Consider the following 25,277-nt stretch of genomic DNA (forward strand, 5'->3'; position numbering starts at 1 on the left):
TATGTGTAACACCAATTCGTCTATTCATTTTACTTTGTAACATTTGCTCTATACTCCATGTCTTATAACTAAGGCTAGGTTCACATCAGCACTGGAACTCTGTTTGGGGTTTCCTTCCCCGAACCTGATTAAAAATGCAGAGAAAAAAATGCTGCAAGTAGCGCTTTTCTCTCCGCATTATCTGCCCTTTTTGGGCGGAAACCCGCCGGACCCCATTATAGGCTATGGGGGTCTGTGTTTTTTTTTTAGTGTAATGAAGACCCTTATGCATTTTCTCTACCTATTATTGTTGCTCTCAAATGAATCAGTCTGAGTTGCAGTACTCACACCAGCACTTGGGTGGCAGTAGTAATATGCAGGGGGCTATTAACCACTTCAGTACTGGGCCAATTTCTGGTCCAGGACCAGACACATTTTTGGTTTTTTTGTATGTGTTATTCATATTTTGTAGGGGAAAAAACCCATTCCCCAGGTGTGCACGTGTTTATAGAATGAGGCTGAAGAACATTTCTAAGAATTGTCTGTCTGGCAAAGAATTGTCCTGATAACCACAACAAGAATTACATTGGACAGAGGTCTAGCTGAGATTTTGGCAGTGTTGATGGAACAATCCTAAATTTCAGATCCTCCCTCCTCTTTCTAACAACACAATGTGTGAAGGAGTCAGCACTAAGTGAAGAGCTACTTACCTGCACATCTGTTCTCTTCAAGCTCTAGTGACACAAAATGGCTGACGTTGAGAACTTTACACATTCTACACCCATTGTGATGTCACAGGGTGTCTGTGATGTCATGCACCCTGCAATGTCACATGGTGTGTATGGTGGCAAGGGGTTTTATAATACATTTACCTGTAGAGATTATATTTAAAATCTAGAGTCCATAACCTGGAGCAGTCAGGAGATGGTATAAGTCTCATCTGCAAGAACAGAGTACCAGGAAGATGAAGCTCCGCCTCCAGTGCACCAACTGCCTCATTTACATAATACTTTAAAGTTGTTTTTCCAAATTTACAGAAGTGAACTAAATAACAAGGTATGTTGTTAATCACTGTAATGTGTTCTGTAACACTGTAGTAGCAGTTGAGTATACTTGGAGGAGGTGGTAAACTCCCTTTAAGGTAATATTGTTTAAAATGAGCTTGGAATTATTCCCATACTATAAAGAGAATTCACTATAAGTCATCAGTTAAACTTGTCTTGTATGACTGGATATTGGCTCCTTTGCTGATAATCAGCTATAGACTATGTCATAAATGCAATCTCTGCCAACTAGCAATAGATGTATCATGCTGGATTCATTATCCTCATTGACTGTAGCGACGCCATGTTTCATGCCTAATCTAGGTCAGAAGGGGTACTGTGTCTCATTGAAGGGACTGCCATCTCAGCACAAGAAGATTTATAAGACTTGTTTACTCCTTAGGAGTTCTGGAAACAGTTATGCAAATCAATTCTCCATGTTGGATAAAGGATAACTCTGCCCCTTGTACCATTTGTTGTAAGGCAGCTTCCTATGGGTTATGCCCAAATTTCCAGAATCTTTGTAATATGACTTGGTATCTAACCCTATTCCACAAGGAATAGACACCCATCTATAGATGATGATGTTTTGGGTTCTTGGCTCTCACCATTGAGTCTTTCTGTTTTGGCTTTCGGAGGACCTAGTATAAAGGACTTCTATTGATATCATGATGCTCTTAGGCCTTGTTCAGATCACTGGTCTCTGAGGTATATCTCAGGAAAAGCTCCTGATATAGACCCCCAACAGAAGCCCCAATTCCATGTTTAAAATGATATTTGTGTGTGCAGATCTTTGCATGTAAATAACTATAAGCACATACACGTATAATAAATATATATATATATTATGGGCTAATAAACACTCGTTGACAATGTATTTCTTTTTATTCTTTATTAGAAATGTTATTTCAAAACAACAGAACTCATGCATACAGAACATGATCTATAATAATTCTACACTTTCTTTGCTTTCCTTAACCATTTCGTTTCCACAATATATAGTATACAAAGTACAAAATACATGAAAAATAAGTACAGTGAAGGAAGTGTTACATTGGTACAACCATAATACTCAATACCATTGAATTAAACAGATGGAGCGGAAGACTTCCATAAATCTATGGTTGCACACTGTTCAGACAGTAACATGATACCTACAAATTGTTCCCATTTTATACACTGTTATCTTCCTAATAGACTTGTTTTTCTGAATGATCTATGATAGTCTGCATTTCACAATCACCGTCTGTTCCTTGAAACTGATCAATGAATTCCAGATCAACAGTCTTCTGTCTTAGGTAGACACGGTGGTTATACAATGAGATGCACATATACACAGTATACAAATGTGTGGCATTGCTATCTATGTGTTAACGCATACACTAATGTAACATATTAACAATTTGCTAAGATTGTCGTTTATTTGGTTACATAGCATTGGTTAAAAGGGTGTTTTGGCTTCGTGACAAGCTTCATAGCTTTATCAATGTGAGTAAAGGGGATTCTATGCAACATTCTGTCTATTTCTGTGTTTCTGCCTGGCAACACAATGACCTGTAAGGATACAAAGAATTAATAGGATTAAAGAGCGATTTCCCAGCTTATATCTATGCATATGTCTATAACATATGTCCTGTAGCAGGAAATGCCTGAAGAATTTACTACAATTTTCAAAAACTATGACCATTGAAATAATGCATTGCATATTAAGAAATCTGAAAGTAATAACCACATTATGCAGTCTTCAGGGTGGAGACTTCCTTAGGTCATTCTCAACATATACATAATAGTCATTTATATAAAAAAAAGGATCCTCCCTGTTACCCAAAGCCAAGGGTCAGCTCATTTTGTGGATCCACTATGCTAAAAGGGTAATAAATGCTGAAGGCTCAGTTCTGTATTGGCTCCAGATGATTATTTTCTATATAGATTTTTTGTGAGTATAGAAGTATGGCACACACAAAAGGCACCTATAACACTCACATTGTAAGATTTTTGTTCTCATTCAGCTCACTAGATGTCATTTTGAGGACATTATAACTGCAGTGAAGAACTTGCATCCATGTTCACTGTTAAATAGACATTCATCTCTATGCAATTATCATGTATTGCAAGCTGCAAGGACAAATCTAAATAGACAGTGCCCCCTTCCTGCAGACTTAGGTTCTAAAACAACAGCCTGTAACCTGAATAAAAACACTAAAAACATTCATTAGAGTACTGTAAGCGCTTGGTTATGTGAGTCATATTTATGCAATGTAATGAGTACCTATAGCTAAGGCTAAGTGCACACCATTTTTTTGTCACTACATTAAGTTTATAGTACGTATGTATACTAAACAGTGTATACAGACGTACATTACATTAGCCACAGGTTTTATCCTGAATACCTATAACATACTGTATCTTGCCAATTATCTGTTATAAATTTTAAAAGTGCAAAAAAAAAATCTGCATTACAGTATACATGTTATTCCAAAAAAGTCAATGACAGTTGTATGTAGTAAGATAGGTGTATATCTATATTTCTTTTGGTGTGTTTGCCATATACATCATATACTCTTTAGCACAGATATGCCAATAACTGAAATACACATGTGAATAGTGTGCATAGAGCCAGTAGGGAGATAGAGTCCCTGAGACATAGACACACTGTGTTCTGCCACAGAATGCTGTAATAGGTCAGCTGGTAAAACATGGCAAGATTTTTTTTCTAAAAGAATCAAATATAGAAAAATCTCCAAATAGGATCAGAAACATAAAGAAGTACAATAGAGCCGTATAGAAGTTTAGAGCCGATGAACTATGGCGCCATATAGCTTGGAGGTTCTACAAAGCAGTAATAAGGTACTGTACATACTAATTCAAACTTCAGATAACTTAATAATCTAACCTAAGAGATTATTTTTTTTTACTGTGAAACATAAGTATTAAGACCGAGCTATATAACAAAATGCTTAAGAAAAACAAGAATAAAAAACCCTTTCCTATAAGCAACCATACTTCACATACTGCACATGGATGCTGTAGAAATTTACTACTGTTCAATAAAACAGTTTTTACTACGAAATTGTGACACTGGTGAAATGTCCGATATAAAGGGGCAAATTTATAATCCTGCCTAACTTGTACATATCGTAAACGCAAATATACACCAAATGGATCACAATAGTTAGAGCTATATGAATCTATTGGTGTCTCTTGCAAGACGTTACTCATTTTACTCTAATTGTACAGCAACTCAAAGTTGGCTTATTTTGCTACCAAATTCTTAATGTCACATTTCAACCATAAGTTACATCCCTCATATCTAAGCCACACCCCTTTGTCTTTTGAGGTGCAAAAAATATCTAAACCACGTAATAAGAGCAGTGCAAGGAAATCATACGAGTTTTTGGCACAATTCTGAGTAGAATTCTGGCATGTTGAGCTTACCAGATCCGCCCCATTGTCTTCACTTGCAAAAAAAAAAAAAACATTAGTACCTATGGGCAATACTACCACTATTATACGTGCACAATGCCTTCATTGGCAATTGCTCATTCTACTGCCTAAAAAAGTTGTGTCTTTGTACATTCAGGTTGAGGACACTTAAGTTGAAATTAATCGGAATGTGTAGATATTTATCTGGTTTCCTCTCACTAAGCTGTGCAAATAACCAAGAGTTTTTTCTATTAGGTTTCTGTATCTAAATTTATGTAGCCTTCTTATGGTAAGTGATGTATGCCTCGTGAGACATTGGCCACTCAAGTGCTAGATCAATAAGTGCTGCAGTGATCATAAATAAAGACTGCATATAGTTCAGGATACTGTATATCACTTTCACTTATCTGAATGCATTGTATGACCTCATGTGCAAAAATATATACCGTCATACAATCAATACTAATCATTGATTAGCTGTTTCCTGATATGAAGCTCACTGTGTTATGACAGCTATGTATAATCACCCATATCAGAACTGTGTACTCTTCCCATTCACACTGTCATGTCTCTTTAACTTTCCGGTAAGCATGAACAATGCATAAACCAGATTTTGTTACTTTACCTGGTATATACGTGAGGACCTTTCTATTGTGAATGTACAGCGCTGCAAAATTAAATGAAAACCAAATGTTATAATCCATGGTATATTATTATTATATATTGACAAGGAATTTCAGGATAGCAGGATATCCTTTTTTTTCTGTACCACAAAATATATTGTTTCTCTGTATATTCTAGTTTGTTTAAAACGTTATTTGTGCCAAGTGGTAATATGGTCACTTTGATACAGTGGCATACATAGAAGGGCACCCCATTATGGTACTGGTACATAACAGCCTTTGGTTTGTTTCCCACTCCACCCGTGAGACAATTCCATAACCTGTGCTTTCCAACAACAAAAATTTTACTAGAAGTGGAGTCTTGTAGAAGTAGTGATGGAACCAACCAGAACTGGGCCTCCTCCATCCAAGGGCCCCATAGCTTTTGTATAGTATGCCTCTATGGTATGTATGTCTTTGCTTCCACACATTGAAGAGGAGCAAAACAGTATAAAAATATTTTCTGTAATATTCTTTTATTGTAAATTTTAATGTATTCTTGTTTTTTTGTACTGTATGTATTTCCTCCTTGCAGTCAGTAATATGCTATGCTTTAGCTACATGCCCAAGACAAATATGCTGGGCTTTAGCCACTTGCTATGACAAATATACTGGGCCAAGCATGATTCAAGTTTCTAGTACATGATAATAGTAGTTGTATGTATGTAGTCCAAGAACAATGCCTACATACAGTAAAAGTTGGGTGGTGTAGTTGTAAAACTGATACCATTCATATAATCTCTATACAGCCCCTTCTTAGGCCTAAAGACTGTATAGAGGCACATGGAGTCCCTGTTGTACTGTACTAGGAAGCTATAGGCACTCAATGTGCCACTATAGGTATCTCCATATTATATCAAATAAGTAGGTATGTGGCTGTATGAAATCGGAGGCATATGAAGTAAAGTCTTAGAAGTCTATGGGTGCTGTATTACAGCTCCATACAATTAAGGCCTGAAACTGACCATATTTGATCCTATCTGACCATCAGGAAAGAATAGATGGATGCGTTCTAGTATATAATTTGAGCTTCTCTCTGTGACCCAAGTCCTTCTCTTTTTAGAAAATGGCATCATTGTTTGCTCATGCCATGCTGTTTCACTGTTGATCAATGTTGGCAAGATCCTTTCTCACACATTGCATATGCTGAGACTCTAAAAAAACGTCAGTCGGTATCTTATGCTCATTTAGTATTGTGATCTTTAGGAATAAATGCCTCTTGCTAAACATTAAAGAGACATAAGCTCACATGTAGAGTTTCAGCAGAGGCGGAGAGATGTTTTGTGATCTACTCTTAGCATAGCATCAATTTTCTGTGTCTGGTTTTCAATAGACTGAAGCTGTCTATAAATGACAGGCTTGCCAAAACCTGAATGTCAAGGATAAACTCAAAGAACCACTAAGCCTACTTAAGAAGCAAAAATCTAAAAGCCCTTTATTTTTATTTGTATTGTTGTGTCTTAGGATGTCGCAGCTTTTTTAGAATCAATGCATTTTGCTGTAATAGTGTATTGAAGGTAGTCTGTATGTACCTATAGGTGCATATCTTTAAGGCTGCTCCTAGAGTTTTGATTGGAAAGTAAATTGTAGAATTAACTTGGAACTGCTATGACTATTAGGTGGCAAGTGACCCGTGGGGAGTCCCAATTCAGGCAAATGCTCCGGGTCTCTCTCTTAAACCACGTTGGTCAAAAATGAACAGTGTTTGCATGAGATTTCACTAGTGGTACCACGGAAGTCAGCAAAGGCTACCCTTTCCACTTTTGCTAAAGGCTATCACTGTTATGCAGAGTGGAACTTGTTAGGGAGGAAGAGGAAAATGGTGAGGAATTTGGTGTGGAATTTTCCACGCTGAAAATAAAACCTCCCATTGATTTCAATGGGTTGCGCTAGCTTTTTTTTCCCACTAGCTAGTGGAAAATTCCGCTAGTGGAAAAAAAGCTAGCAGCATCCCTTGAAGTCAATGGGAGGCTTTTTTTTCAGCGTGGAAAATTCCACACCAAATTCCTCACCATTTTCCTCCGTGTGAATGGACCCTTAGGTAGAGTTTTCAGGCAAGACCCAAAGCACTTGTAAGTGTAGGTACGGTATACACTTACAAGTTAATATGCATAGGGGGTTAAGGTTACTTTTCTTGGATTTACTTTAGAAAAAAAAAAAAAGTCTCGGGACAGCCACAAGAGTACGTGCCAAAAGGTTTGTTTGCTATGCCTAGTTGTTTGCTAGGTATAAGTCACCTGACAAACTCCCTTATTGCAGAAAGGCTGCTTTTTTGTTGCAGATTTTGCTGCTTTTTGAGCCAAAGACCAGGGTGACTCCAACAGGAATGGGAAATATATAGAAAGCACTTATATGTCTCCTTTGTGCTCAATTCACTCCAGGCTTTTGCTAAAAAAAAAAAAAAAAAAAAAAAAAAAAAAAGGCTGCAAAATCTGCAACAAAAAAAGCAGTTTTTCTGCAATGTGGGACCCCGGCCTAAAAGATTTTTCTACTTACACAAATTACATTTTATATATTAAATATATTCTGCTTATTTAGCTGGACATGTCAACAAGCTAATATATATGATAGACTCCTCACGTGCTAAATCTAGCTGCATATAACGTTCACTCCTTATAGTGGGTGTCATCAATGGTGTCTGGCCGCTGCTCAACAATCCCTGCCCACAAATGGATAAGCATGTTACTTTGTTGGAGTTCTGAGGTAGTGAATAGCTGCCATAAGGATCAGATCCACAGTACATAGCAAGCTGACCACTACTTCTACCAACTCCCCATACATATGCATGACTTGAGCCAAGTATGCATGTGAAAGGGGAGTAAACTGTTGCTAGATGCCTCTGATGGTGACTTCTATGTATCAGATCTTAATGCACATTAGATAGCGGGCTGGTCCTGCTGCAACTGGTGCAGTTGGTTTAGATCGCATTAATATATGTCTGGCCAACTTCACACAAGGCAACAGGGATCTGATGCTACAATAGCCTTTAAATTCACTTCCATACCATAGTGTTTTTGCCCTTCCTTGAACACATATGCACTTTTTTTTTTAAATGCTGCAAAGCATATTACCAGTTTTTGGCAATGCCCCACAAAGAAATTTTCTTTGTAGTCACATATGCACCAGTTTGAGCATGTTGTGGCTATACTGACCATCATCATTTGGTTATCAATGTACATGGCAATAATGTTAAGGTAATAACTAATTGGAAAGAGGGAGAAAAATGACAAGAAATGATATCATTGTAGTTATATGCTGACCAAATCCCATTTAATATGTATATTGAACAGTATAATAGTCAGAGCAGGAAAGTGAGACTTGTTTAAGGTCATATTTTAGGAGGTGTTAATGCAGAACTGGATTTTGCAAAGGAAACACAATCTACTCTGGCATTATATACCAACGGCCGCCAAGAAAATAAATGATAATTCTGCCAGAGATGAGGTCAGCGCACAGTTGCTATGATTTACAAAGACAGTACTCTGCCAGCAGTATGCATATTTATGACGGTAGAATGTGAAGTTAACAGAAATATGACAGAATATTAATAATCGTGCAATTTAATACAGCTCTGTACATTAACAAGCAACAATGTGAGGTCTGACTATTAACATGGCTGGCCAGAGAACTGGACCTGACCATTACCAGTGATGTATTTACACTGGGGAGCAATAAAAAATGTACAATTTCAGTTTTCCTGACATGTACATGTTAGTACGTAAAGGATATGATAATCTCTCTAAAACATGTTATGCACAATGAACACGTTAAAGGGATTCTATCACTAGAATCCCTTTTTAAACTAAATACATGTAGGAATAGCCTCAAGAAAGGCTATTCTTCTCTTTCCTTTATTATTCTGATTTATGTCACGGTTCCTTAAAAATATCTTCCTTTTTCCTTATGTGAATGAGTTTTCTCGCAGCACTAGGGGCGTCCTCAGAAAAATCTACAACTCTCCAACGACTGCCTGTCTTCTTCTCCGCCTCCCCCTTGCGCACTCCTCTTCTCTTAGTTACAAAGTGCCGGCTGCGCAAGTCCATCAGCCATTTTCCTGTGGCCGAACAGAAGAAGCCCCAGGAAAATGGCTGACGGACATGCACAGTTGGCGCTTTAGAACGAAGAGTAGAGGAGCATGCGAGAAGAAGGTGGAGGCGGAGAAGACGAAAAGGCCGTCGCTGGAGAGTTTTCAAGCAGCACTGGGGATGCCCCCAGTGCTGCAAGAAAACTCATTTATATAAGAAAAAAGAACATATGTCTAAGGAACGGCGGTGCGGATCAGAATAATAAAGTTAAGAGAATAGCCTTTCTTAAGGCTATTCCTATGTGTATTTAGTTTAAAATGGGATTCTAGTGATAGAATCCTTCTAAATGCTCAACCCAAGGGTTAATGACAAACTCAGCACTGCTTTAAAAGAGAACTCCAACACAAACGGAAATATCCTATTGTAATTATTTACCTGAAATCCCACATATGTTGGTCATTGCATAGCAATACTGCTGAAGTCCTGATCTCCGATAATATTATATTAGGAGGGCAGGGTTGAAAGGTCGATCATTAATTTTAGGTTTTATTTGCAATTTGTTTGTCAGGGAAAGTAACCTGGGTCTTCAAAGGTGAGTGAGCATGTGAACAACCTTGTAACCTTCAACTAAATTCTTGACCATAAGGCAAATACAGAAAGATTATACTGTTCCATTATAACCGAGGACAAATCACACTCTACCAGAAACCAGTATACTTTATACACTCAGTACTATAAAATGCTGCATTAAACCGCTCCGTTTCCACAATCCCTTCTAAACTAGAGACAAAGTATACTAGTAAATCCCACTAAAACAGAACCCATTAAATAGATATCACCATTATATATACTCTAGTTCTGCACATTACAGATCACACCGTTTCATTTTCCTTTATATAACTTAGACAAGAGGTATTATATTGTACAATGTTTTACTATACTGTCCACAATTACACAGTACAACACCAAAGCATAACCATAAACCGTCATTACTTTCTTATAAAACATCTTCATAAACATCAATCGATATTATCTTCTGTTTCCTCATATTCATTTTATTCCTATATTCCTCAATCTAAAATGCTATTCTGTGTCATGCATGCCCAAATCTGTACATAGACAATATATGAGAAAAGCTAACAGCTTGTAAAGGTGAGGTAGCTAAAAATGCCATTTTCTGTATTTTAATGGGATAAACGCATGCCCATAGAGTGGAATACATACATGGGAGGTAGAAAGAACAAATGATTGTCATGACCAATACTCCCAAAGAGTTGTGTCATATCAGCTTTCCAAATACGTGTAAAGACATTGACATATTTTGCTTTCTTCTATGGATATATGAATAAGTATTTCACTTTCTTCTAACCATATTTTACTGTAAACGATTATTGTTTGGTAATCCCTGTTTTTTGTAATTCTTTTCAGCACTGTTTTGTCTTGTCCCTCTATGATGTACAATATACTCATAAGATCGCTCTATTCTCTTTCCCAGAATACTTAGTATTGTGTTGTGCATTATGTTACCTACAGCAAAGAAGTGACGTATATAAGGATTCATAAGAAAGTATAAATGTCCTCAAACCATTTACCATAAGTGCATTTAAGATGTGGGCTCACTGAAGAATGGATGGCCTAGACTCCTTCCAGGTGCTTAGTGCCGCCATTTACAGAAGAAGTGTATATGCTATAAATATATATTTAGTACTGAGAAACTCTTGATTCCAGCTTTATTACAGTCCTATTCACCATCCATGTTATCTTTGGTTTCGAGAGGTTGATCAGTCTCTCCTGACATTTCTAAAATGCTACAAATGAACCTGCACATAGAAAATGCCAAATACTCTGACCCCTTAACATAGCACCCCATTCAACCCTCTATTCTGCCCATGGATATAGTGTGTAAACAGTGGATGGCAGAACTTGCACGACTGCTTTCCTATCCGTAAAGGTACAAGTGGCAGAATCTCATGGACCATGCATGGGCACAAGAGAACAAGCTGGGAGCCATCTTCAGTGCATCGGACGCAATGAGTGCTACATCCATTGTATACACACAGCACCCATACACAAAAAGGGGGCTTGGGGGGCCCACACAGTGGCTCAGTGGTTAGCACTGTAGCCTTGCAGCGCTGGAGTCCTGGTGATCAAATCCCGCCAAGGGCAAAAAAACATCTGCGAGGAGTTTGTATGTTCTCCCCGTGTTTGCATGGATTTTCATCCCATATTCCAAAGACATACTGATAGGGAAAAATGTACATTGTGAGCTCCATGTGGGGCTCACAATCTACATAAAAAAAGGGGGGGGGGCTTGGATTGAGGTGCTGGGGTATTTAGGATATTTGTGTCAGTGTATATGAGCTTGACATTTTAGAAATGTCACTAGTAAGCGGTCATCCCTTTTAAGACCTCTATACATACTTCCAATTCTGGTTATTGAAATATACACACTTTTTCACTGTATGGTATGTAATATGGAAAGCTTGCCTATAACCATTATATCACTGATCCAACAATATGTAAGCGTTTAGGAAGTTATACGTTGCATATATAATCTGAATGTGTCACAAATCCCTCTTAAAGGGATTGTTTGCTTGGACGACGTCATGGTAGAAGTGTCGGAGATCATGGCAGTGACATTACACAATATTATAAAATGAAAGTGTAAATCTTATTTAGTAAAACTTTCAATATATAATGACGTCAGATGTTTAGATTGCTCGGGGTCTAGGTCTCCAGTGATCACTGAAAAAAATAAGCTCTCAGGTGACCACTCCTTGAATAATGGAGACAGCATTGTACGCACTGACAGACAAGCCAAGCAGAGTCTAGTGACCAGGGCTGGTCAAAATTTACAAAATGACAAGGAAAATTCCATACAAAACATTAGACGGCTTGTTGTGTTTCCAAGGATAAGAAATAAACTGTTAGATCAGAGGATGGTGGAATTTAGGAAGTTCCACCAACTACACCCAAAACAAACATGGTAGAGATGAGCTGTGCGCCTTTCCTAGCAATAGTAATGTCAAAGTGGTTTTTACCAGAAAGGTTAGGTAAAATGAATAGTTGCTTATCCTTAGTACTGTATTTTCCATATTTTGTTCACTCCTACATAAGCACATTTTCTTTTTATAAAATTTTTATTTCTATAACCTTTATCTGAAATGCATTTACTTTATTGTTGGCAATGGTATGGGCATTTTACTATTGGTATTGTGACTGACTGACTGATTTTCGATGTATAATTTTTACCACAGTAACATCTAGTTTACCTACTGCTGAAGTATAGGATGGTTGTAATTCTATAGCAAAGTGTAATGAAGCTGATTGACGTTGACATTGTGGTTGACCAGGTGCATCCCTACACAGCCATTGTTTCTTAGTACTATGTATACTGATACATCTTCTATTGTTTTTCAGAATTCTTAGAAACAAATTGTAGAGGCCAGGACTGCTGGGCTCAGCATTTCATTCTGTAAACTGGCACAGTACCAATGTATGGCAGGGGCCATGAACTCAATTGTTTATGATCTCAGAAAACCCAATACATTTCTTCTGGTTGAATAGGGAATACCAATCTGTTTTATGTAAATGAACTGGAAACTGTGTTCATATGCTTGTGTCTGGTAGTGTGTATCTAGCATCCTAGGATTAGCAATCTTGGGATAACTTCTATTACCATACATATTCTGCTACTGTCATTTCTACTGACTCTATTGCCATAAAAATGTACAGCGCCTGGAGAGGTTTCTCTTATTTTCATTCGAACTGATGCATTGTATTGATGTAATGGTTGATGATGGGATGTAATCCATATAAATGGTGGTGATTTATGAAAAAAAGTTCTAGTATTCTATTGTATAATGATGAGCTTGAAATGACCATTGATAAATCAATTTAACACACTGAAAGTCACCAACCAGGATACAGTATAGTTCAAGCCTTAACCACAGGGTGGGCTACAAGTATGTATACACCCAGGGTGGGCCAGAGAGGGCAACACATCATCACGTAGCAATTGCAGATACCCAGTGGAATATAGGTTTCCATTGATGAAGTTGAATTCAAAATGGCGGATTTACAGGTGGCCGCCATGGTCGTCACCTGACCTCAAATGTTTCCCCCCTCCCATGTACTAATATGTCACAAACGGTAAGGTGATTTCAGCAACCACTTCCATTTTATCTCGGTGTATCCATACTTATGGCCCACCCTGTATATTCTTGAACTATGATCACTTATTTGATCAGTGGTTGGTGCAAGATCATAAAGGCAATGCCTTAAGGGGTATCTAGTTTAAACAATCCCAGTTTAGACGGTTCTTGTTGCTGGAAATCCCTGTGTTTGGCGTATAGGACACCAACTGTACTTAGTGTGTATCTATCATTGGACACCATGTAGTTTTCCAGAGTAATGGCTCATCCAAGGCGATACCCATTTGTATTATCTCAATAAGATTAGGGTGACATAGACTGTCTTAAAATGTTACCCTTTCAACAACAACAACAAAAAAAAGAGTGGTGCTCAGTGTTCATGTGAATGAACTAGTTGTTTCTCAATAAACATATATATAAAATAAACATCTTTTGGGTATTATGTAATAAAATAAAACCAAACATAAAATAAACGTAACGTACAGAATGAGCAAAAACAACAAGCCATTAACTTTGTAAGACTGTGCATAAAAAGTACTTTTATTAAATGAAGAAATCATGAAACTAAAAATGAAAACCTAAAATTCTAAAAAAATGAAATTGTATACATTGCATAACTCTTATTATGAAACGTCTTATCAAACACAAAAGGATGAAAATGTAAGTAACACATGCAAAATATTACAGATTATAACTATACAAATGACTCCTAACTTAGGATCACTTTATTATTTTTACAAAAACATCTTAAAACTCCAAAATTATAACTTTTATCACCCAAAAAGGCAGAAATTCAAGATATATGCAAAATTCAAGTTTATATCAAAATTCTGAAGACTTACTGTACAGTGCTGATGAGTCTGTATAGAAGAGGGATTTGGCTTTACTGTATTTCTATATATTTGGGAGAAATAAGTTTACTCATGTCTTAAGTAGGGGAATGTTCTGAATTGGGACACAGTTTATTAGAACTACTTAGATTAGTATAAAACAAATGTAAATTTCTTCTGTGCTGATTGCCCAGTTACAATGAGTATAATATATGATTTTAGGAAATCACTCCCACAAAGTTTATGAATATGGCTATAATAACTATTATATATAATGCCCATATAGCAGAAAACCAATGATCATTCATATTATAAGGGATTATTATTTTTTTCTTTTCAGTTTCTGGCATTGAATGGATCCCCATTTTAGAGCGGGTTCACACCTGCGCCTGATCTCCGTTTTCAGGTTTGTGTCTTCTGCCGACAGAAGACGGAAACTTGGCAGACCTTGTCCGGCCGTGAATGCCTGTGTGTTTTGTGCTCTCCGCGGCGAAACCAGTTTTTTTTAACCGGACACAAAGTCCTGCATGTCCGACTTTCTGTCCGGTTAAAAAAAAATGGTTTCGCCGCAGAGAGCACAAAACGCTCATTGGCGCTCACAGCCGGACACTTTCCAAACTCATTCTAATGAATGGGTTTGAAAAATGACTGCAGTTTTCCGTCTCCTGTCCAGTTTCGGACAGGAAACGGTAACCTGCAAATCGGAGATCGGGCGCTGGTGTGAACCCGTCCTCAGCTGCTTTGGCTATTTCATTTATATGCCAAAAATGTTCTGACTGCTCATAATGCCTAAGGGTAATAGTAACCCTGCTATATCACTTTATGTTGCTGCGACCACTAGCTCATAGCCCCCTATTACTGCTGTGGGAACCATTACATTACTGTCTTTAGGGGATCACACAGTCTACATACAACTTTTTGTTTTTATAGTCATCCATCACATAATTTATCTAAACCCTATCTTATATTCTGTATCAATTTGGTAAGCCTTTTAGGGATATCGTCTGGTAAAAGAGCATTGCTCTAGATGTGTATCTAGTTTATATTGTTTGCTATTATTGCAATCATTTAGCTTTCTTGTCATCTTAGTAGCTACACCCGATAACAGCCGTGTACATTGCATAGAGAAACTACTGGCTGTCATAAATAGCAGGTTGTATTCTGTCCAAGGGTCCGCTAGGTTGACACTGGGACACACAAAATACCCTGGAGCCCTGGTTTTCTCCCACTTGTAATTGAAGTGATTCATATTAGAATATAACAATAGGTTTTTCCATAAAAGCTCTGAAATGATCGCATTATACACTACATTAGCATTACAGTTGCTAAGATGACATTAAAGCTTTCTGTACAGTTTCTCTAGTATTCTTCCAACCCTTAATATCTGCTGATTGTCCACAAATTTGTGCATTTTTTTTAAACCTTTATTTCATTAGCAGTAGATACACCCATATGCTTAACAGCCTGGGCTTTCAGGATGAAAACCTCTAGACCAGTTTTTTTTTTTTTTTTTATATATTACACTTAAAACTATAAAAGATTATTTTTTATGTGGCTCTAAAAAGCATTCTGATATATATTTTTTTACAATGCTATTAGGTAATCTGCTTTCCGGAATACATTTAGAACTTGAGGATGAATTTATTACTAATAATTGGAATCACTCATTAGCTGTGGGAATGATTTAAAGTGAACCGATGATCTTAAGTTCTTACATTTTACAGATCGCAAATTGAGTTTCTGCGCCCTATACGCATGCTATCGAAAATTTAACTTTTTTGTCGCACAATGGTAAAAGATCGCCAAAGTATTACGTAGCATGTTATTTATTTTGGCCAGACTTGACTCCATTGAGTTGCAAGTAAACTCTGCTTATAGCAAAGTCAAAGATTTTATCTATAGCTATATTATTTGACTGTACCTATTTTCCCTAAGAGTTCACATAAGTAATGGTGTAAACCAAGGTTCTCCAAATTCCTATTGTGACACTTAAAATACGTCTAAAGTAGACCAGGACTGTTTGCTATCATTTGTGCTTAAAGAGGTTTACCTATGTAGTTAAGTTGTTCCACCAAATATGAGACTGTGGTGAAAAACCAAGACTATTATTCTATTGCTAGTTATCGATTATTATGCTAAAGTTATATTACAAAAGCAAAGTAGCAAAACCACTTGTGTACTGAAACAGCCAGTGTTGTATCCATCAACTCTCCGCACAGTATCTGACAAAGTAGGTGTTATCCTAAATGCAACATTTCTGACATTTCACATCATAGGCAAAACTGATTTGGCTCCACAATTTAAAACCAACTGTGATGTAAACTGATGGGATGGAGGTCCTCAATGCAGTTTCTAGTCAATTCCAGTACATTTGGGGTTGGGGTGCTCGTTTTGGAAACACAGTATACACATAGTATGACAAAATTTTCTGCCACGTATGGATACAAATATTTCAAGATGTCTCTTCAATAAAGCTAAGAAGCTAAAACCTATAAATTATGGCACGCTAATAGATGCCACAATTGTTAAAGGTAGCCAAACACCCCTTTTTAATTTTATAAAGATATACAATTTATTTTTTTTTTCTGTCCCATAGAGAGCAGAGTAGTGCTAACTTTATAACAAACAAGCCTTAAAAATGCATCAGAGTGCCCACTGGCTCACTGCCCATCTCATACAGTGGAATAACAATATGGGGTACAGAGGTTGCAATCACACCCAGGCTCCTAGGAGAGGTGGGTCAGAGGGGCCCTTTGCTATATAACAGAACAGTAGTACTTATGTGGGCGGGGGAAACCCTGTAAAGTAATTAATACGGTTTAAAAAGTCTAATTATGTGCACAAAATTGTGCTGAAAAATACTATTTCTTAAGTGCTATGGAATCCAAGAAGATAGAGAGGTACAACACCTCCAAATAAAAATACATACAAAGTATCATCATTATGAAAGCTATACAATAATTGGATTTTGGGTGTCTGAATTAAATTTTATATACACAGTGAAATATGCTTTTGGGGAACTTAAACGTGGCAGTAAAATGAAATTGACTCTCACCTGGAGTCTGCACAACCAGTAGTGAAATACTATTCATTTCTTTGTGGCAATAGACAATATACTGAGCGTAAAATAAAAATAAACTCAGCCATTTAGTAGCTGAACAATTTGTTTTAGTAAATGGTGTGGGTAAGCCCTAAATCTACTGGCATGCATGTACTGGAACATGGTAGAGAGGATGTAGAAGGGGTATTAGAGGATATAGAAGTTGGACAACCCCATCACTTAGGCATGGGATTCATGTCCATCACACTGTCTACCCCTCCTTTTGATAAATGAACATTAAGGGTTAAGTGCTGAAGTCAATTTGTGTCAACAGGATCCACTGACAATGCTGACACCGGCATATTATGAGGCTTTCAACTATAGCTAACAAATTTTTATTAGCTAGACATGCCCTTATAGGATATAAATCCATGTATTCAATTGTAGGAAACCCCTTTAAGAAATAATTTCTGCAATGATAGATCTCTTGACTTTCTGGAGTAATATTGCACTTATGGATTTCTTACAAAACATGAGACTGTTTATTTTCAAGAGAATGATCTTATAGGACAATTAATCTATCAATGCAGTACTCTTACTATGTACACATCCTATATCTATCTGTATTTGTCAATATCTGATAGAAAAATGGGTAAAATTCTGCTAAAATTTACCTTCTATATATTTCACAAAGGTTTCTGAGGACATATAACATCACTGTGCCTACCGCAAACAACATATTTTAGTACAGCTTTATATAATGCAAAACTACAAGCCTTTTAAGACATTTACTGACAACCTTAATAAGAAAAGAGGAATGCCTTTTAATATATAATATGTAACAACAGCCCAAACTATAACATCGACAAAAAGAAAACAGAAAATGCTACACATGCGGCTTCAATGCAAAACTAAACCAGAATAATTGTTGATGCCTTAAAATAAGTAACTAAATACTAAAAATAATAATAATACACAAGCATACATATATTTTCCCTGCATGCAATATTCCCTGTCTGTTGGAATGTCATACAGCCACATACATGTTGTGACCTACATGGTTCATTGCTTTAGACAAACCTAACAGCTCCCTTTTAAAGAGACAAAACAAACGCAAACAGTTAGGAGAAATACTGCTGGAAAAAATTAACTTAAAATTAATTGACGTAAAACATAAAAAAACCCCAGCAACTTATTTTATAATAAAACAATCTATATTATAAAGAAAGAATAATAAAACCGAGATTGCACAAAATGCCTGCTTTGATAAATACATATGGAACCTGAATGCCCAAATATAAAGTCTATGGAATGCTAGTTATCAATGCCTTACTACTGGTACATTATTGTTTCTTTGTAAAATATCTCTTTAGAATTGCTTTATATACGTAAGATGGCCACTCTGCAGAACATGTCACTTTAAAAGTAAAAAATAAAAGTTACACATACTTTACAACATATATTGGTGAACTCAACATGCAAGTTGTTATTCTTATTTGTAACATTTACATTGATCCCCCTTGGGGCCCTTTAAGAGAGCATTCGATCTAGAGGATGAGAATGTATTAATCGATGAAATAATGGAATCATATAGTCAGATTATTAATCCCAATGCGACATTTATATACACTGCTCTAAAGTGAACCCAAAGAGCGGTTTCTCAAAATGCTGCTCCAAAAGAGCCCCATTTGATTGTGTCATAAGATGAATTTCTTAGTTTGCAGTAAACAAAATCTTGTATGTGACACTTGAAGGATAGTATGTACATAAATCCACACGGCACCTAAACTAGATTTGTTATGATGTACAAGCATAGAACGACTTTGGTGAAATTTATTGGACAAAACTCATATGGCTTTATTAACACAGACCATGCTGCATACGCACAACAATTAGCACCTAGAACGTTTAGACTTTTTTCCTCCACTTGCTGATACACTCCTTTTCAGTCTATTAATAAATAGGTGTAACTATTCATTGTACTAAATTGTTTAAGGATTAACTAAGATTAACCCAAGGAGATACGTTTTTTTGCTGCTGCATTTCCCAGTGGTTTTAATTGCATACCATTTTTTAGTTGAGTTTCGCCATGTGTGGCCATAGCCTTAAGAAGATTCTGGAGGACATTGAGAATGCCCCTTATGAAGAGAGCACATTAGATAAGTTTCTAATTCTCAATTATAGCTAAATTAATTTATAAATTAGCACTATGCTGAGGTTAGATGGCTACATCTTTTACGTCATATTGCTAAGACATTGCCAAAGTATTTTAATGAACACTTATGGTTTAAAGGGGGCCTTTCACAACCGCCACCAACTCTTAATAGGTGCTGCTTTACTGAGTCTAGCACAGTTTGAATTTTTTTTCTCTAGCCCCCCACTGTTCCCAAGCATTCAATGCACTTAGTTTTGGTGCCTGAGATTTTGCTTAGGCTCTTTACTGTCATGTGGGCAGCGTAAGGCAGGAGTAGGCAAGGGGGCGTGATTCAGAGCTCCAATCATAGATGGACAGTGTCAGACCTCAGCATCACACACCTTATCTGCTCCTGCCTGACACTGCCCTCCTGACAGTAGAAAGACTAAATAGTATATGAAGCACCAAAACTAAATGCACTTATTGTTCAGGAATGGTGAAGGCTACCAAAAAAAAAAAAAAAAATACAACTGAGGCAGAACAAGTGGAGCAGGGTCTAGTAAATGATGCAAAAAGATAGACTTGGTGGAAGTGGTGAAAGTTACTCATTAAATCCAGTATGGATGTTTTGGCCAATGTGATCACTGTGGTCTCTAGCATAGCGTCCTGACATGATAAACAGAGGTACTGTATACCATACAGATGGTTATATTATAATATGAAGACACATGATGCTGACAGCTGGAAAATATTGGAAACTATTACAAGGTTTTTTTGCTTTTTTTTAAAATCAATTTCTGCCTGCAACCTAAGGCCAGCTGCACACTACCGTTTCACTGCAGAAAATATGGTCCCTATGTTGACCATTTTTCCCAGACTGAATGTTGTCCAGAGACCCATAGCTTCATAGTCATTTACGATACAGCGAGTCCCTTCCTCACCATAGGACTACTGATTATGTTCAATTCGAGAAATATGCCTGATATAAGGACCATACTTTCTAGATGGAAAAAGCCAATGCTCAGCTGGCCTAAAAGGAAACACTATAGTAAAATCATTAAAGAATTCTAGAATCGTTCACATCAGTCAGCAGCCAGATATCTGGAAAATGTAATTGGCATAACCGCAAAAAATGATCGTCTCCAATAAAATTTGGGTGTGAGTAAAATGCCAGGTTTGGATTAAATCGACCAAGAGCTTTGTCCAAATATGTAACTGGAAATGATATCAGATATGTACAAGGATGGGGCTTCTTATCACTTCTAAAATATGAAATATGAAAAGTAAATTATTGCTAAATTTTAGTGATATTGTCATATGATCACCAACCTTGTTCTAGTATTGTTATTACTAGTTTGTAACTAATTGTAGAGGAGAAAGTCTAAGGCAAATGTAGGTTAAGGTAGGTCTGGTGTTCCAAACTCTAGTATTTCTTGTCTCTAGCATTCCAGATACTAAACCCCCATACCTGTACAGTATATAAAAAAATATTCTTTCAAGTAGAAGATGGGAAGTTGTGTAAAATATTTAATAGGCAGTTAAGCCTCATCTGAAAACCTTGAGAGAGTTGTTTTGTTGGCAATCCACTTTTAAGAATATCCTTAATATTTGCTAATGTGAATGTTCATTTCATATTTGTGTAACTGTATCGTCTTAGTGATGACTTAGTAGTATTGTACAAGAACTTTGAAATGAACAATTTAGATATATTACAATGCTGTGTTTGCAAACGTGTTCCCTGCACCCAATAAACAATTCACAAACAGATTTCCAACAAGAAGACATTAAGGCTCTAAGCATTTCACATAATCTATAGATTTCTGTTAAACTTTTCTACCATATTATAAAACAAACAAAGTAAGCTCATGATTTGTTTAACTACAGAGTGGTAAAATGCAATGGGTAAGTGAAAACCAGAGAATCAAAAGTGTGGCTTCATAGATCCTGCTACAAAACCATATTGCAGTTTACTGTTGTATAGATATGTATAGATTTATATAGATTTATATATATATTTATATAGAAACACACAAACACACTCAAAAGCCCAAAGTGCAATACCGATTAGTAGTGAAGCTGATAGTTAAATGCATAAAAACCATTTGATAGAGATGTGATCAGACACATGGTTAGGTTCATCAAAGCGGTTGGCCAGGATTAGAAATACATGGTGGCTCCACAACTGGCCACTGGTTGTATTTGGTATTGCATCCCAAGCTCATTAACAGAATCCTAATGCCAAAGGTGATCCATGAATAGTAGCATTGTTTTTGGAATAAAGCAGCCATGTTTTTCTAATTCTGAACAACCATTTTAAGGCCCGAGCTACACTGCAACTTGTTCTTGACAAGAGTAGCAGAAGGTGGGATTCAATCCATTTACAGTGAACCACACAAATGCCACAAGCAAAATGCAATTGACAACAACTTGCATGGGATATTTCAGCAAACACAACTCAAATTCACAGATGGAAGAGCTTTACCAGCTGCCACCTAATGTTATTACAACCTGTAGCCCGGGCTGAACCCATTTTATGTCACAATAATACAGGCGTTGTCTAAGTTGGCGCCTCCTGCATTAATATACGGATGCACCATATAAGTGCCCCCTTCTTAGACACATTTCATTAACCCAATGCTTTTCAAATTGTAAGGTGGCTCCCAGATTTTGGTGGTGCAGCTGGGGAGAAGTTTTTACAGAAGTGATCCAATGCAGGAGAGGGTCTATCTCTGGCTACAGAAATCTCTGTAAAATGATATATTTAGTTCTTATGTTAATGTTACACCACGTTCAGCAGTCAAACCAGAGATAAACTGAGCAACATATTAAATTTTGGCATCAACATCGACCACTAGAAGTAAGACCCAGGCATCACTTTGTTGGTGGTGGCTGGTGAGGCCCCAAGTACAAAAAGTTTGAGAAGCAATGGATTAAACTGTTGAGTAAGCAGCACTACCGTGTGAAACAAATTGTCATAATCTCATGCCAGCCAGTTAGGACCAGACTCTGAAATGTTCATCAGTCCCATTGACTTTGAATGGTTCGACCACATACATTTGACCACCACTTCATTCAATGTCCTCCTCACTCTGGTCATGCCATGGGGAGGGAAGGGTGACCAGTAGGTGTCCTGGCAGTGCGGACCCCAGCAATCAGATACTTATGACATATGCACATGACTCCCAGAATTCTCTGAAAACCCATTATCCTGTAAAATTTATTATTTTTAAGGCTTTCAATGTTGCCAAAGCTATTTTATGTGATGTTACATTTTACAATAATTCACAATTTTTTTTAAAGATTTTTGCTTGCAGTCACTGAATTTTATTTTTACATAGGTAAGCAAAAACATGCCCTGTCCTAGTCAAGCACTGAACAAGAGATTTTTCTCCTGCAGTCTGGACAACCTTATGTACTGATAGCTCTTACCTACCGGCCAGGTTGGGTTTGTATCCGCTGACTGCAAGCAATAATGTTTTAATTCACAGACAAGCATAAATTTAGAAAATAGTGATGAATTTAAGCACAATGTATATTAGAAAATTGAATTACTTTTATTATACAATGATTCTGTTTTACTCACATAAATTTGAGCGATCTCTTTATTTGTGAAAATGTGTACTGCATAGAAAAATCTTTAAAAGGGTACATACAATAAAGTGGTGCGGGACTGGAAATAAAATTCACTAGTAATAGTAGCAAAATAAATATGTTTGACATCGTATTTTCCTGTGCTGTCAATATATCCGTTGACGGATATAGCTTTCCCACTGGCAGTGCTGCTTTCTCAGGCACTTATCACAGGTGACTTGGTAAGCGGTGCTATTTTTTTTTTTAATAACCTGATATGAATAATAAAAGTGCTCTGAAACTATAGTAGACTGTAAAATATAATGCTCATGTGAGTATACAGTACAGCCCTTGAGCATTAAAACTCAATTTTTTTTGTAGAAAATATGAAAATCAGACTGATCATACACAAAGGGCACATATATGTGCACACATGTGGACATGGCTAGGAATAACATATACAATTGAACCATATAACGGTAAATATGACAAAACCAGAATTACCACAACTTTAAATGGGCACTGTATCCTAGGACTGGCACTTCCCATTTGTGTACGTACGAAACAAAAATTGCAGTGCAAAAAAAAAAAAAAAAAAAAAATTAGGACCTCACACAGTATAAGGCTGCAGTAAAGGTGTGACTTCATTGTACTGTAAAAACCAATGGACAATCCCTGAGAGAGGGCAATATTGAAGAAGAGGAGGGAGTTTATATTGTTGAACTGCAAGTTATGGACCAACGCTCTTGTGCAAGTTTTCTGAGTCCTGAGGTGAAGAGAGTCGTTTCATATACCATTCTTTGTCCTTTTGGAAGAATATATTCAGCTTTTGATGAATTTCAGACAAACATGAAATATAGCAGAGAAGAAAGTGGGTTGTAAGAAATGGGCTTTGGAGATATTCCACGTAGAAAAAAAAATCTGCAGTTCAGATCTGGTACAGATAGCTGTAGACACAAATAAAGTATGGGATTATAGATTCTTAGAGAGAAGGATATAGTATTTGTATATAAAACAGAAAAGTTATGGAAATCTGGAGGTAGACAACTGAGGAAGTACTGAATTCTGAAGATCCAGAACAGATTAACCTGTATAAATCTGGAGATCCAAAACAGATTTGTTAAGAGAATTTTGGAAATCCAATAGAAAGGCAGCCGAGAATGTTTAGAAAGGTAAGATAAAAGGAAATCTGGAAGGTTATCCTTATATTGGTAACTGGTATTTGTTCTAGTCATCTCAATTTAGCCATCTTCAAACCAAACAAATACAAACAAAAATAATAATACAAAAAAAGAGTTAAACATAGGTAAGAAAAAGTTCATTTCCCAAAGTGTTCCACATTAACAGAAGCAAAGTGCTAATGTCCAGTGCAAGTAGTTTTAAGGGGAGCTTGCTGGGCTTATAGCAGGGCTAGATGCATCTGAGCGGCTGTAGTCGCTAACCGAGCCATTTCTGGAACTGATACCACCTCGCCCTTTAAGCATGCTGGGCTGGAAGTTGGCATGGCGACGTGCATGCTTAGTTAGGTGGTCGCTACGCATGAAACGCTTTTCACAGATAGGACAGCAGAACTTCTTCTCTCCGGTGTGAGTGCGGTAGTGTCTGGCAAGTTCATCCGATCTGGCAAATTTCTTGTTACACTCTTCCCAGCTGCACTCAAATGGTCTTTCACCTGCGAAAACAAGTAGCGAGAATATTGTTAGTATAAAGAAAAGATCTATAAAGAGCTTTGAATCACGACCCATGTCTGTTCTGATCCAAGGACACTCACTTAACAGTACATTGCCTAATTGGCCTATAAGGTACTTAAATAACCGGCACCAATTGTTCAGGGTTGGTGGGAGCTAGAGAAAAAATGTCCAACTGCAACAGAATTAGTGGAATAGGGTCTATTAAAGGATGCAAAAAAATGGAGCTGGCAGAACTACAAAAATACAGTTAATTAAAGCTAGCTTCAGATTCATGTTTCTGATGTATGTTTAGGCTGTAGACCAGGAAAGCACTTGAAGGACCTGATGTTAAATATGTCTATAGATTTGCATCAGCCCAATGGAGACCAAAACAGTGTCCTTTTGGCCTCTGTCTGGATGGTATGCATCAATTTACCACTTAAAAATAAATTAAATAATAATAATTAATAATATCAGTATAATGATATCTAGTAAAAAAAAAAGAACACAGCATGGCTAGCAAATACATATACATTCCTATACACGGCTATACTATTATTCATGCTTCATGTACATAAGGGGGTTATCTAACTTTACTAAATCTGAAAGTCTATGCTTAAAGCAAGTCTGTCATCAGTATAAAGTATATTAAATCAGCAACACAATAGGTCAGGCTATGACTAGTTTCACACCTGCGCCTGGATTCCGTTCGGGGTTTCCAACCTTGAATCTGCTTAAAGAATCCTG

General features: G+C 36.9%; 1 protein-coding gene across 1 annotated transcript in view; it reads right to left on the reverse strand.

Moving 5' to 3' along the window:
* Positions 1–23,055: 23,055 nt before the first annotated feature.
* The window catches only part of KLF13 (KLF transcription factor 13), a 50,013-nt gene continuing 47,791 nt past the window's right edge, over positions 23,056–25,277 (reverse strand). Inside the window, exon 2 of the mRNA XM_075273597.1 lies at positions 23,056–24,532. Within this exon, the coding sequence (XP_075129698.1) occupies positions 24,240–24,532 (293 nt within the window). The 3' untranslated portion in view covers positions 23,056–24,239. The remainder of the gene's footprint in view (positions 24,533–25,277) is intronic.

The sequence above is a fragment of the Leptodactylus fuscus genome, chromosome 5 (assembly GCF_031893055.1).
Source record: "Leptodactylus fuscus isolate aLepFus1 chromosome 5, aLepFus1.hap2, whole genome shotgun sequence".
NCBI lineage: Eukaryota > Metazoa > Chordata > Amphibia > Anura > Leptodactylidae > Leptodactylus > Leptodactylus fuscus.